The following is a 16,335-nucleotide window of genomic DNA, read 5'->3' as shown; positions in this document are numbered from 1 at the left end:
AGGTGGTTAGATGCTTGTATTTGGGTTTTAGTCTGCCAATATTTTTAATACTGTGTCTGTCAATCAAAGTTTTGGTTAACTAATACTTTCTAATTTCAAATGGAGCTTTCCTGGCTTTTCCAAATAGGAAAACACAAAGTATAATGTTGTTTTATACTTAGTTAGTAGAAAAGAATATAAGGAAAGCATGTATGAAGATGGGCACTATAATTCATCATTTACCTTGATAAAATTATTCATCTAAATTCTAAGCAATTTTTAGTAAATTAATTTTAAAAAATCACCATTTTAACAGTTTTTATATTACCATCAAATATGTATGAAGTACATATATGCCATAACAGAGTTAAGACAGACATATTTTTCTAATATTAACAAATGAAAAGAGCATGGTAGTAAAAGTCACGACACTAACTCAACGTCACAAATGCCACTGAAACATCAGAAAGACTCAACAGTTCTGACTTTACTTCATTTGTGATTAGAAGTTCATTTTCATTTCAGTTACTAATATATTCCATATTTACCTGTATTTATACTTTCCACTCTTAAAGGAAAGCCAGACTGGGCAACAGCTACAAGTTTCAAAGCAATATAGAACTGACTTCTTCCAAAATAACCAAGTCTAGTTGCACCACAAAGCTCCATAATCTATAAAAGAACACAATGTTAACATTAAGAATATGACAATAATTCTCCACATAAGCAGCTATCTAACTTCTGTTTATAACTTCTCCAAAATACATAGCTGACAAATGGTATATTACTCTCAACTGACAACCAACTTCCTCAAGTTTCAGGTTTAAATGTTTGAAAATAAAAAGGCACTGGCCTTACGATAAGAGGGTTATCATTCGCCTACACATTAAAATTCATGTGATAAACAACTACATTTTATTAAGAACCATATCTTTTAGAAACAAATGTACCATCTACTCTTCTTCATAAACACTGTGCATACAATAGGGCCAAAAGTTTCTGCAACTAATAGATTATTAAGCAGCCATTTAAAGTAAGTCATAAAATGACATACTAAGTGGGAAAAGGCAGGATGCATAATTTTAACTACATAAACACAACTTTTAAAACAACCAGATATATAAAAATTCTACCAACAAATTTGTTAGGTGAGATTAACAGTATGTTTTTTTCCCTCTTATTTTCCAGATAATATTTAATGTGGTTATACTACTTTTCTCTAAAACAACAATTTTTGTTTGCTTTTTTTTTTTTTTTAAAGCATGAAGGCTTTCAAGGATCATTCTAGTCACTCAACAAGTATTTCTCGACTGGCTACTACAAGTATCAGACTAGAAAAGAGAATTTTAAGTTACGAGATTAAATTATAATCCCCAAAGCTGGAGTAACATCTACTATACAGACATCATAATCTTAAAACAAGCACTAAGTATTCTTGTCTCAGCTTCTCAAAAAATTCAACTTCTTGTACAAAGGGAACATATTTTGTCTATTTTCTTTTTCCCAAAACACTCAAAGGAAGATTAAGGTACCTGAGATGCTGTGGTACTAAATCATAAGTATTTACTAGAATTGCAAAAAAGCACCTATCAATGGTTCAGCAACATATCACAATTAACAATAACCATTTGTTTACTTGCACAAGGAAAAAAGACAGTCATTTTTGCTATGAATAATCAGCACAGGAGGAAGCTGCTGTTCTGCCACTAAGGGGCATCACTTATGTGTAAATTTTAAAGGGCAAGGAGGATAAAGGGGCAGGTTTACATTAAGGGAACTATGAGGAAAAGGAGGGTGAGAGTTAAGAATAGAAGAGCACACAGCCTTGCAGGCTATTCAGGCACTGTGCTTTGATTATTGTGCCCACTTGGAACCCCTTAGGGATCATTTCATATGTTAGATTACTTTGGTTTATAAACCAAAGTGTCTAAAATATTCCAGGTAAATGCTAGATAAATAACGGGAAGACCTAAAAGGAGATCACCTGTAGTTTCTTTATCCTTGTTACATCCGTTTCAGGTGCCTGTAGGACTTTCAGGGGGAGTTACCCGGGGAACAGTTAGAAACACAGAGGTCGTGTTCAGAAGGGAGCACGTTGAGGAGATATGCTCCACAGATGGGAAGCAGACAGGAGGTGATGACTGAAGTTGGGGGAGTAAATGAGACTGCCAGTAAGCCCAGAGCAGTGAAAGGAAACCTAACAGGCAGGTATAAAAAGGACCCTATGAAAGAGATAGTGGGAAAAAGTACCAGCAGGAAGTGGGAAACCAAGGGTGGGAAGAGGCTTTGGAAGGTGGGAGCAAGCCTTAAAAGAAATAATCATTGCACATACAGGTTTAGGTACAGGGTGTTCAAGATGAAAACCAACCTGAACTCACCACAAGCACAGATAAAAATTAATTATGGAATAGCCATATAATGAGAAAAATACGTAGCCTTTAAAACTCACTTATAGCGTTAATGTTATGAAAACAAAAAGCAGAATACAAAGCAGTGTATACATAAGCATAACTCAATTCTATTATGATATGTAGATATAAGAGGTAGTGAATATGCCAGTGTTTATTTCTGGGTGCTGAGATTAAGGGATATTTCTATGTTTTCTTTACATGAGACTGTATTTACTACCCAAAATATATAACATCATTTAATCAGAAAAATGATAAATATTGATAATTTCTAAAAAGGAGAAATAGTGGGATCCAATTAAAAAAAAGGGGGGGGAAATGTACTCTATGTTTTGCAATTAGGTTTTTGCTGCTCGAGCAGTTATCGAGATGCGGTAGGGTAAAATCTAGTTTGCAATGGGTTAAGGAATAAACAGGAGGAATTTAAGTAGAAAGACAGGTACAAAACAGGTTAAGATATCTGGCTTTGAAAGAAAGTTAAGTTTACAAGGGTAATTTTGCTTCTCTTAAGTCTCTGAGCTAGTCAGCAGAATAGGCACTAGAAATTAGGTCTTTTGATTCCAAACCCAAAGCTCTTCCCAGGACGTGGGGTGGAAATGGGGTGGGATGGGGTAGAACAGAAAGGAGAAATACTATCTTTCTATTGTATCAGACATAAAATCTAAGAGCCTGTATGCCAAGCTGCCACCTCAGGACTCGGGAAAGATGTTTTGAAAGAGGAGATAAAAGGAATCAAAGGCAATATATGCAATTATTCCTCTACAACTGATCCTGGCTGCATCACCTAAAAAACTCACTTTGCAGCCCAAGTCAGGCATGTGTGTCACTGTGTGTCTCTCCAAGCTACCCCTACTGCAGAGGCCGTAAGCCCACGAACACAGGAGAGAAGGAAAGGAGCTATGACATACAAATTTACAAAAATAATTCCTGATGAAGTAGTCTAAAGAAGTCTATCAAGCAGAAAATAGACTAAATTACCAAGAAGTCTAAATAACCATCACGGTCTTGTGAATTAGACAAAATTTGTCTCTAAAGAAATGCTTGGGGCTTCCCTGGTGGCGCAGTGGTTGAGAGTCCGCCTGCCGAGGCAGGGGACACGGGTTCGTGCCCCGGTCTGGGAAGATCCCACATGCCGCAGAGCAGCTGGGCTGTTGAGCCTGTGCTCCGCAACGGGAGAGGCCACAACAGTGAGAGGCCCGTGTACCACAAAAAAAAAAAAAAAAAAAAAGAAATGCTTGGAATAAATTCCTAGAAGCAGACCTGCTAGACCAAAGTATACATATGTTTAAAAATTAGCTATAGCCAACTGCCTTTCAAAAAGGTTACCGAAATTTATTCTCTCACTGTCAATATGAGAGTGTTTCTCATCTTTTTCACCTCATCTTTTTCTCCAGTAACTTATTTATTTCTGACCCCATGTTACATAGTTCTACATAGAACCTGGACCTGTAACCTTCTTTTTTAATTAGTTTAGCCTTACAATATTTAAATACCTAATAGGGTTAGCCCAGCCTTCACTTTTTGTTCTTGTTTAGAATTTTCTTTGCTATTCTCACATTACTTAATCTTTCAAATAATCTTTAGAATCACGTATTGAAATAAATTGAGACTTTAATTGGGACGGCAATTCATGTACGGTCTGGTTCCTAACTTTAACAAGACGACTTCAGTGTTTTATCATTAAGGGCGATGCTGGCGAACACTGCAACACCTTTGTTAAACTATTCAGCTAGTTCCACTATTCTAATAGTTTTGTTTTGGGCTTTATATTTTAAAAAAACACAGAAAGATGTTAGTTTTATTGTGTGCATTTGGGGGCAGAAAACTAAAAGATGATAATTTTTCCCTTTGGTCTTATTAATAGTTCTATTATTAATAGAGTTCTTAACATCAAACCATCCTTTGATCCCTGAAATGAATTCCATTTAGTCATGGTGCATTACTTTCTCAAATAATATTTATATAAAATTTTAACCATAATCTTAAAATGATTAAGCTTTTTTAAAAAAGCTATACCTGAAAGGTTTGGAACTGGTGTTATGTTGGCTTTGTAAACACAACTAGCAAGCTTTACTTTTTTCCTGCTTTAAATAGATTAGGAATTTCATGATCCTTAAAGATTTGGAAGAAAATTCACCTATGACACCGGGTAGGCAATACCTGTGATATATTTCTCTGTTTCTTCCAAGTTATTTGGAATAAACTAGGTTTTCTATCTATAAAATATTTGATAATTTCCTTGAAAACTATTTATTGCCTCTAAATTTTGAAATTTATTATTAGTTCAGCATTATTCAAAGTAGCCTCACTCTTTTAATTGCCTCTTTATGGTTAATTTTCCCTTATTCTAAATCATGCGTATTTGTGTGCAAGCTCACACAGTTGCCTGATCGTGAGAACTACTTAAAGCCCTTCTTAGGATACAGATTCCCAGATCTCTTCCAATAGATTCTAACTCACCTAGGAAACCCAAGGCTAGTGAGTGGTTGCTGGTATACTACTGATAGCCACTACAAACAATTAAGCTTTATTTTCTTAACATTATAAAATTTATATGCTCATGGTAAAATAAATAAAATAGTACTTGGGATATAGAATTTAAAGTTCTTACAATACTCATCAAAAGTAACCATTCTTCTATGGTTTTCCAATTTTTTCTACATATATACAAACATATGAGCACACATACTTCACACACACTTTTTATACATGTAGGGTCATACTATATATGATTTTTTCCACATAATATTACTCAAAGGTCTTTTTATATCAGCATATATAGGTCTCTCTCATTTTTTAACACAGCATTCCATTGCCTGGATATTCCTATTACAAATTAATCAACCCCTTACTGATGAACATTTAGGATTTTCCAGCTTTCTATTACAAATAATGCCATAAACATTCATGTGCACGTATCTTTGTATACTTGTACAACTGTAGAACAAATTTCTAGAAATGGAATGCGCTTTAAAATGTAACACAGTCAAGTACTATTAACTCTGAATGACTGTAACATCTTACTGACAGGCACAAAATCCTGGCTGCCTGGTCTGAGATGAGGGAGGAAGTGGGGGAGGGGTGAAGGAGGGGGAGAGGGGGAGAGAGAGAGAGACAGAGAGACAGAGAGAGAGAGAGAGAGAGAGAGAGATGTCAGTTTTCATTAATTTTATTGGATTCAAAAAGGAATACTAGCCTTAAATAAATACCGTCAATTCCTTTTCTAAATGCTCTGTTTAATCATATTTACAAAAAAGCCACTAACTTCTAGGAAGAAAAAATAAACTAGATTGTAGTTCACTTTAATACCTATAGAGATTACTGTGGTTGGGGAATCATTCTGTATCATTTATACAATATTTGAGCAAGTTATGTAACTTTAATGTGCCTCAGTTTTCTCATATATAAACTGGGGAAAAGAATATACTACTTCATATGTTGCTGTGAAGATTCAATGAGACTGTACTTAATAGAGCACTTACAACAGTGTCTGGTCCACAAATATCATTATTATCACTTTTAATTTACTACCTGATCATAATGTACTTTATTTAGTCAGGGACTTCAGAAACTAAATCATTCCTGAAAACCACATTTTCTTGAGAGCTGAGAACTAATGCCTTTAAGCACCAAAGTGGGTTTTATTATAACTTTTGATGAAAAGTCTTCTAAAAGATGGGATGTTCTCATGCCTTCACAAGTATTTTGAACTTCTGGTTTAAGACAATACACTGAGTACAGGAATTTACCTCCTCTCCTTTCAGGAGTCTTATTAAAATGATAGTAAGGGAATGCATTAAAAATAAATAAGAGGGAAAGGGGAACAATGAACTGACAGGAAATTTAAGTAAATTTTAACAATTAGAAAGCAGATGGAGTCATGCCTAATGAAGTAGGGTAGAAGAAATCAGTGCCAAGAATATCCATGGAGAAGAATCAATTTGGCCTGCAAAATGCAGGGACTCATCCAGAAATGCTAGGTATGACTGAGAGTGAGACTGGGACAGAGATGAAGCTCCCTATACCTACAGTTGCTCACAGAATATTAGCACTTTACCCTCCAAGTGAAAACAAACAAAAAACTAAAAAATGAAATGTCAGGGAAGTACTAGCGCAGCTGATGTAGATAGGAGTTGTTGCCCCAGAGAAAAGCTTCTGTTTCTAGCATTTAGCAACCCAACTAAGAGCAGAATCTGACCCACTCCTCATAAAGTGAGGCAGCCTTTTGAGGTGTTATGCCCAAGTACACAGAGCTCAGTTTTTCTACTGCCTCAAAGATCAACAAGCAACTGAAGAAAGCCTACAAAATGGAAGAGAACTGCCAAATTTACAAATGGGAGAAAACAAACAAACAAACCCTGAAAGACATAATTCATGGAAGAAAGAACACTTAAAAATATTCTAATGAGTATCCTCTGACAGATTTAATACTGTCTCACCCACAAAACAAGAACAGGATACTATGAAAAAGGAATGATCAGCGAATAAGAGGTATGGAAATACAGCCAATCCCTTGGTATCCACAGGGGACTGGTTCCAGGACCTGCCAGGGATACTAAAATCCTAGGATGCTTCAAGTCCTTGTAGCTGGCCCTCTGTATCCACAACTCTGCATCTGTAGATGAGGAACCCACAGGTACCAAGGGCAGACTGTATATTTGTTGGAAAAAATCTGCATGTTACTAGACTTGCACAGTTCAAACCCATGTTGTTCAAGGGTCAACTGTATACAAAGTTCAGTAAAAATACTAGAAGATTAAAAATAAAATTTCTCCAGAAGTAGGAAGGGGAAAGCTGAATTAGAAAATATGAGAAAAGAAACAAAGATTAACCTAGATGGGCCAAATTTTTATTAAAATGAGGTCTACAAACAATACACAGAAAGGAGAAGAGTGATAATGAAAGAACAAGAGATTTACCCCAAAGCTAAAGGACAGAAGTTTTCAGACTGGGAGAGTCTGAGTGCTCAACACAATGGGTTAAAGAATTCCTAAACACATTATTACTGTGGAACTTCAGAACAGCAAGGATAAAACAAAGATCCTAAGAGTAGCCAGAATAGGTGTAGGGGAGTGCGATAAGGAAGAGAGGTACTGATCCCTTAAGAAAAAAACACTAACTGGACTCAGATTTCTCACTGATAACACTGAATATCAGAAAACAATAAAGCAACATTCTCAAAGTTCTAAGAAAAATTATTTACAACCTAGAATTCCGTATCCAAATTAGCATCAAGATGATAACAAGAACAGACACTTTCACAGACGCAGAAATTTTAAAAAGTTTATCTCCTATGAACTCTTTCTTGGGAAAATGATGTTATTTAGCAAAATCTGGAGACAGAGAATCCAGGAAAAAGTAGATACACACCAAGAAAGCAGAGAAATAAAGTTGCAGGAAAACAGCTATGCGACTGGGCAAAGGAGCAACCAGTTCAGATAAACTGACAGAAGGCTCCAGGAGGAAAATTTCAGAAAAAGTAAAGGGGAAGGAATGGATATGAAGGCAAACAGTGCAAGGAAAAAAAAAAGAAAGGCAGTTGAGAAAGTATCAGAATGTAATCATAGTACAATGCCTGGATCTGCAGTAAAAATATTTATATCATCATAATGTAAATACTTTTTTACTTTGAATTTTTACACTCTAAAGTCAATCTAAAGTCAAAACAGTAAACAATTAAGAATTATGGTTCTAGAACAAGGTGCAAATGTTAGCAATATTAAATATGTACAAGTAGAGCTAACAAGTTGAGAGGGGGAAGGATAAGAAGATGAAGGGAGAAAGGCATGGGCTTCTGGTCTAGCTGAAAAAACCTAAAAAATCAAGAACTCTTCTTAGATCTGTAAGAGAACACAGGTCATACAGCAAACTGCTGCCCCCAAACTGGAGACCAACAGAAAGCAAATACAGAGAATCACAACTTACGGGAAGAGAAACCCAACAACATCAACTTCCTCAAAACCAGTACCAAGGAAGGGAAGAATAAGCTGTAATTGATGAACTGCTGTAGGCTCAGTGTGTACAAGTCTGAGAGAGAAAACTACAGGGGCCCCTTGTCATAGAGGGGCTCTACCTCCAGGAGAAACCTCTACCAGGTTCTCACAGAGAATACGGGAGAAAAACCCCTTTGTGCTTCTGGCAGGGGGAGGGGAAAAGGAGCCATCTTGAAACCCACCAGAGAATTTTGGTCTTAACAAGGCCTGGCTTCAGGAGAAACTATCTAACCAGAGCCCAACCTGCCCAGTATTTATCAGAGCCTAACTAACCTGGGGGAAGGGAAATGCCATTCTACCCATCTTGTCCCCGCTAAGGGGGGGTAAAGGGGATATGGGTGGGACGGAGAAGCAACTGTGAAGTTCACAGTCCAGAGGCAGAGGTTCACTGAAAGACTGAGACATAATCATAAGACTACAGAATGCTTCGCCTCCTCCCATACCTTACCACCACATTACTAAAGATGTATTTATGGTATCATTAACCCAGTACATCATGTCAGGCTATCATCAGATATGGCAGTGATGTTGGAATTATCAGGCCAGGAATTTAAAACAACTATGATTAATATGTGAAGGGCTCTAATGGATAAAGTAGACAGCATACAAGAACAGAATAAGAATAGGCAATATAAGCAGAGAAATGAAATCCTAAGAAACGCCCCCCCCCCGCAAAAAGCTAGATATCTAAAACACTATAAAAAAAGAATGCCTTTGATGGGCTTATTAGTAGACTGGACATGGCTGAGGAAACAATCTTCGAGCTTGAAGATCTCAGTAAGACCTCTAAAACTAAAAGAGGAAAAAACAGAATAGAATATTTGAAAACTGTGGGACAACTACAAAAGGTATGACATACATGTAATAAGAAGACAAGAAGGAGAATAAAAAGAAAAAGAACAGAAGATTTACTTGAAACAATAATGACTACACGTTTCCCCCAAATTAATGCCAGAAACTGAACCACTCATCCAGTAAGCTAAGAGAACACAAAATAGAATGAATGCCCAAAAAAGTACACCTAGTCCCTTTACAAAAATTAACTCAAAATGGATCACAGATCTAAATATAAAGCATAAAATTATAAAACTCCTGGAAGATAACATATGTATTCAGGGTCCTTAAGAAAAAGTGGGGTTTTTTTTCTTTCACCTAATGGAATAACACTATTAAGAGTTTTTGTTTTGTTCTGTTCTTAATGATTTGTGACTTTTTCCTTTTTGCCAAGGTAGCATTTTTGCTCTATCAGCAGTCTTTCTAGTCGTTGCCTTTCTACCTTGTATGCCATGGCTTAGAACAGGAATTAACCTTTTAATACTGTAGAAAACAAGAACAAATAGTTCTTTAATAATAACTCGAAGAGCTCTCCGATGAGCAAAAAGTGCACAAGCATCATTTTTTACTTCTGATACACAAAATATGGACGTGTTGGGGAGACAGCAAACATTTGCACACAATGCTAAGCACAGTGCTAAATACTCAAGTTGTTCCCATCTAATCCTAAAAATAATGGAGTAGAATTAGTATTTTTATCATTTTACAGGAGAAGAAAGAGAATCAGACTGGCCAAGGAACTAAGGCCAGAGGGCTCAAAACAGGGCACAGCTGTAATTCAAAGTCATGCTTTTAATCTTCTCCCAAGACATGCTGCTGTCCACTGTCCTTTTCCTAGAATAATGTCAGCTGCCTCAGAGCAAGTACCCTCAGTAAGTGCTAAAAGCTGAGTGCCTAGTACAAAGTGACAATGAAAGAGTAGTTTAAATGCATGAGGAAGGCTCTTTAATAACTATGCTCAGAACATGAGGTACAGGGAATTCTAACAACAAGAAAGGTATATGGAAGTTATTTGAGGATTTCCGCTTGAATCTATGAGCTGAATTATAAAGTAGAAAAATGCAAAAAAATGGAATAAGGTTTTCAGTTTTCAATTGAAACTATACATAATACTGAGAATCAATACATAATCACTGAGAATACTGTCAAAATTCTCTCCAAAATGAAATTTTATGAATGTTTAATAAAATATAATAGAAAGTAAGATCCTCCCTTTATAGTCACTATCAAGTTAAAATTGAGAAGGTGACTCCGTCGCTTTCATTTTTATACACATTCTTTAATTTAAGTTGGACTGGGGCAATGGACAAGCTGTTTTTGCTGGCTTAAAAGCCTAGGCAGTTTGGTCTACCTACGTGCACAACACCGGATCCCAAGTCAGTCTAACTTTTACTGTTCCATTAACTTGTTAGACTTGTCCCCACACCTCTCTGTGACTCATCAGCTTTACCGACATGGGAATAACTTGTAATGGAGACTCAGGTTTACTAGAGAAATTAGAGGAAAACAGGGAACAATTACATTGAATACCTATTATTAGGAAGACTGTGTACTTGCTGTCCCACTTAACACTCAGAACACTCCTCTAATGTTGGCTACTATTATCCCCAGTTCATAGGAAAGGAAACTGAGGCTAGTAGGGGGCAGTCAGGGTTCAAAGCCAGATTAGTCTGAGTCCAAAGCCTCTCTGTTCCCAGGTGCCTCCAAGGCATAGCTAAACAGAACTCTCAACATGGCATGTTTATGGGGCAGTAGTTCCAAAATGTATTCCAAAGAACACCAGTCAAGTTAAATGCTCTGTAGTTGAATAAACATATATTATAGCCCCCTTGGCAACTTTACAATGCATTTTTAGTTCATAAGAGGCACTAAAAAATCCTACAGCCTAGAAACAAACCTCTTTTTGGTTTAGTATCTATTAAAATGCTTTAGAACTAGTGGTCCATAGATCAGATGCTCTGTATAACACACTTTAGGAGTCAATGTTGTTTAAGAGCCCAGAGCAGTGATATTCAAACTTTTTGGTATCAGGATCCCTCCTTATACATGCTTAAAAAAATTAAAGAGGACTCCCTCAAAGTCTTTGTTTTTGTGGCTTATATTTATTGATATTTACCATATTAGAATTTAAATTGGGAAATTAAAAAAACATGCACCTATGAATTCATTTAAACACAAGAATAATCCTATCACACGTAACATAAAATTTTATGAAAATAACTTTTTTCCAAAATAAAAAATTGAGAATACATTGTTTTATATATATACAAATTTCCTTAATGTCCAGCTTATGAGAAGATTAACATCTGCTTCTGTATTTGATTCACTGCAATATGTTGCTTTGTTTAAAGACACTCACTTCACACAGGTATGTGTTGGAAGACAAAGGACAGTTTTTTAAATTTAATTAATTAATTAATTTATTTATTTGTGGCTGCGTTGGGTCTTCGTTGCCGTGTGCAGGCTTTCTCTAGTTGTGGCAAGCACAGGTTACTCTTCGTTGCGGTGTGCGGGTTCTTGTGGCGGTGGCTTCTCATTGTGGAGCACGGGCTCTAGGCGCTCAGACTCAGTAGTTGTGGCACACAGGCTTAGTTGCTCCACGGCATGTGGAATCTTCCCAGACCAGGGATTGAACCTGTGTCCCCTGCATTGGCAGGCGGATTCTTAACCACTGTGCCACCAGGGAAGTCCCAACGGAGGGCAATTTAAATAGCCTTTTCAGATAAATCTGTTATCATTTTTTGATAACACACCAAAACTCTACAAGTGGTAGGTAGTTGCTTAAAGGTTAGCTGCAATATAGAATCCAAAGCCATATTAATAAACTCTTTTGCATACTCTTATATTAAAAATCCATTGGTGTATCCGGTGCACTGCATCCTGCTTTGGTCATATGTAAACTGCTGGTTCATAGTCATGCAGACCTTCCAAATGTTGACACATTTTATTTACAAAATATTTTAAAAATTACATTTGTTAATATCACCACTGGTCTCATCAGAAAAGTCATTAAATACTGGGAAGCAGTCAAACACATGGTTGCAGCTAAGTTTTCCAAAATCCTGATTTTTGCCAGAAAGCTCAAATTTTATATCATTAGTAACAAATAGCATTAGTTGTTTTCCCTTCAGTGACAGTCATACTTGCTTCATTTTCAAGAAAATCTCTGCCCAATACCCAAGTAAGCTGTTCCTTCAAGAAAAATGGTGCTCCATAAAAAAAAAAGTCAGTACAGCTCACAACTCAAACAATAAAGTAAGTACATTTCCTCAAGACAATCATCATTCTTCAGTATGCAGCAAATGTGCTTTATGCATACTTCCCACTGCATCACACAAAATACTAAAAAGATATAAGCTCAAGGGTGAAGATTTAATAAAATTAGGTTTTTTTTCTACATAAACATTCTTAAGTGAAATTGGTTTCTTTCTTGCATGGCAGTAAAGAATACAATACTATTACAGTTTGGTGACACTGCATTTATTTGTGCTAAGGACTCAGTTGTACCCACCATTTCTTTTGCATTACTAATGCAAAGGTCAACACAGGATAAAAAAAAAAGCGGGGGAGCAGGGAGGAATAACATATTAGTATCATTATGAAAATATCAGACCAGGGCTCTGCAGACCAAACTGAGAAATGCTATTATAGAGCACACACCCTATATGGTAGTGATAGGAGGACCTCCTGCTTTGATGTCAATGCTACATACTCCCTGCTCTAGAGCAGCCACTGAAAACACAATGTCTACAGGCGCAAGCAAGTATACCATAAATCAGTGAAACTGGCCAGATGGGGGATGTAGTGAGCTAAGGTGAGCAGGTGTGACAAGAGCAGCTGCTATTCAGCTGTAGCTAACTGCTGCTATAGAAGAACATCTGTCAAATGATGCTATCTTCAGATTTTTCTAAAGCTGGCAATCTGGAATATTCTATGATATTGTTCTCATTTTTAAATGCTAATGTGGATTCAGATAATTTTTTTAAAATATGCAGATCAACTAAAACACCTAGACCACACATCTACATATTCTGTCTCAGAGGGTATTCTATAGTTACTAGAAAAATGGCATAAAATAAATGGCAAAAACTATAATAATGTTCCTTCAGGTCCTCTAGCAAGCAGGGTGGAAAAAAGTGAGACCAAGTTTCATGAAATATAATCATATATACAGGTATTATTATATATTAACCTATCCTACTTATATAATGGTCCTAGAGTGTTTCAGCTAAGACTCTGGAAGCCCCCCAAATTATTCTCAGGTCATTAATTCAGGTCATTAATGAATCATTATACAATGGCTTTATATAAGATCTTGTTATCATCTAGCAAGTGACTCAAAGTACTGAGACAACTGAAGAATAACCAAGGGAAATTAATTAAAAGAAAATGCATTATTTCATCCTTCCCTGGAGTGTCAGGTTCAGTCCTTACACACACCCACAGTATAACTAATACAAGAACTTTAAAACACCCCTTCCCCCTTTCCTTCAATAAGTCAAGACTGCTCCCACTTCAAGGACTTTGCACTTGCTGTATCTGCAGTTTGTCTGCCCCTCAGATCTTTGCTTGGCTACTTCCTCGGTCATTCAGATCTCAGCTCAAAGTGCAATCCTTCCTCTGAGTACCCTACTGTTATTTATTGCCAGCATCTCCCAAAAGAATGAGCCTCCAAAGAACAGGGAAGATCTCTTATATTCCCACCACTTAGAACAACTCCTGATTTACAGTACCTATATACATTTGTTGGTTGGATACATGAATGAATGAAATATTTTTGAATCAACTTTGCTGCAGTCTCCTTCTACTCCTATACAGACTACCAGATTAACAAACCTAAAGTATAGCTCCAAATAATGTATATTATATTTAAAGAACAAACTCATAAGTCTAGCACTCAAGACTCTGTAAAATCATCCCAAACTGCCTTTCCAGTCTTACTTTGGTCAATCTAGAGACTGGGCTCACCTATCTCCATACTTTTGCTTTTCTCTCTCACCAGATCACTCTCTAACCTATGTCTGCCTATTAAAATTATACCCTTCCTTCACAACCCATCGTAACAGGCTCCTCCTTCCTGTAACATTTGCTATCCTTTCTACTCCATATGCAAATGACTTTTTCTTTCTTTGTACTAGTACTCCAGCTTCTACCATTTGAGTTACTTGAGTTACCTGTGTAATTAGGTTAACCACACCACACACTCCTGACACCTCCTCCCTCCATTAAACTCCTTGTGGGCAGAGACCATGACTTAGTCATACTGGAACCCACCGAAAGATCTGGCACTGTATATTGCCACTTAGTGCTAAAAGAATTGCTCTCCCATGGTGCCCACATCCTCCTGATTTACCGAATTCATTCTGTTAGTCTTCACTTGAATTAAATCTTTCTTACTAGGAAAGATCATTTTTACCATTTCTTTAAAAATGAAACATTTTCTAATAATAAACATAGTTTGCGTTGTCCAATGTAGTTTGGATTACACATGATCCATGCACACCTGCATATCATCTTTGCTGCAGTACACTGTGGCAAGTAGAAAAGGTCAAGAAAAAAAAAGTCAGTGGCAAAGAAGATAAGGGCATACATCAAAGCCCAATCATTCCAACATGACTTAATTCCCTTTCAAATACTGCTGTCAACACAAAGCATGTTTCACCTGTTTACAAGCTATGTGGACATACTAATCTCTAGTATTTTCCTCTGTTACAAAAACAATTTAATTTAAATACTTAGCAGAGTCCAACAAAGTGGGTAACTCATCAATTACTGGATTCATGAAGCATGTTTGCATTCCTAAACGACTCTAGCTATCACTCTGTGACCAACTCCACTACCAATTTCCTACTAAACTCAGGTCTGAAGTGAAATGCAATCTTACCAACCCCTTTGAGATACTTAGTTGCACTGGGGCAAATATCTAATATCACTTTTACTATATTAATTTCTTATCCAAAACCTTTAATGCTTTTTGCTTTGCTTACACAACTCAAATGATTTTTGATTACAAGTGTACAGTTCAAAACCACATGGCTGGGGATTCCCTGGTGGCGCAGTGGTTGAGAGTCCGCCTGCCGATGCAGGGGACACGGGTTCGTGCCCCGGTCCAGGAAGATCCCACATGCCGCGGAGCGGCTGGGCCCGTGAGCCATGGCCGCTGAGCCTGCGCGTCCGGAGTCTGTGCTCCGCAACCCGAGAGGCCACAGCAGTGAGAGGCCCGTGTAGCGCAAAAAAAAAAACCCACAAAAAAACCCACATGGCTTCTTTGCTTTCTCCTGCTATGATTTTATCCTAACACTTAGGTAAATAAACAGGTATTCTCTTGATTCTTTTCTTCCTTTCACTCATACCCTCATGCATAACGTCCATTTCACATTTCAACCACTTTCCTATCTCCGTTAAGGATGAGTTCTCCAAGTCTTTCCTCAATGGTATGTCCTCAGAAAGAACAAAGAAAACCATCCATACATTGCTGACAAATGGCACACATTATTCTGCAGACCGCCTCAAAAATAAGATACGTATAAAATTTGTCAAATACTGTAGCTAAATAGCAATATCAGATTTTTCTTGCGCCCTTACTATATATCATGGACTGAAATATCAAGTACTAAATAAGTAATAATCTCCTTTCTATATTACAAGTATTTGCAAAAGGTATATTTTTCAGTGTAAAGAAAAACTACAAATGTCTCGTATAACTTTTCAGCAGAAAAATGTTCAAATATATTATACGTGTTCTTTTTCCCTTACTAATATTAGAGCAATTCATCAAAGAACATACTATAACAATACAGATAACTGCTACAGGACTTAGAAGCTTAATATTGGAAGGCAGATTTCATTCTACCCGCTAAAAAAAGGAATCATAAAGAATGTATTGAGGGGGCTTCCCTGGTGGTGCAGTGGTTGAGAGTCCGCCAGCCAATGCAGCGGACACGGGTTCGTGCCCCGGTCCGGGAAGATCCCACATGCCGTGGAGCGGCTGGGCCTGTAAGCCATGGCCGCTGAGCCTGCGCGTCCGGAGTCTGTGCTCTGCAACCGGAGAGGCCACAGCAGTGAGAGGCCCGCGTGCCACAAAAAAAAAAAAAAAAAAAAAAAAAAAAAAATGTATTGAG

General features: G+C 37.1%; 1 protein-coding gene across 11 annotated transcripts in view; it reads right to left on the bottom strand.

The window, feature by feature from the left end:
• REPS1 (RALBP1 associated Eps domain containing 1) overlaps nt 1-16,335 on the bottom strand; it is an 81,190-nt gene that overhangs the window by 41,000 nt on the left and 23,855 nt on the right. For all 11 annotated transcript variants that reach the window (XM_007101029.4, XM_007101030.4, XM_007101028.4 and 8 more), the window contains exon 2: nt 528-651. In XM_007101029.4, the coding sequence (XP_007101091.1) occupies nt 528-651 (124 nt within the window). The remainder of the gene's footprint in view (nt 1-527; nt 652-16,335) is intronic.

This window comes from Physeter macrocephalus, chromosome 10, assembly GCF_002837175.3.
Source record: "Physeter macrocephalus isolate SW-GA chromosome 10, ASM283717v5, whole genome shotgun sequence".
Lineage (NCBI taxonomy): Eukaryota > Metazoa > Chordata > Mammalia > Artiodactyla > Physeteridae > Physeter > Physeter macrocephalus.
The sequence above is the reverse complement of the archived record's forward strand: the minus strand, read 5'-3'. Positions and strand labels throughout refer to the sequence as shown.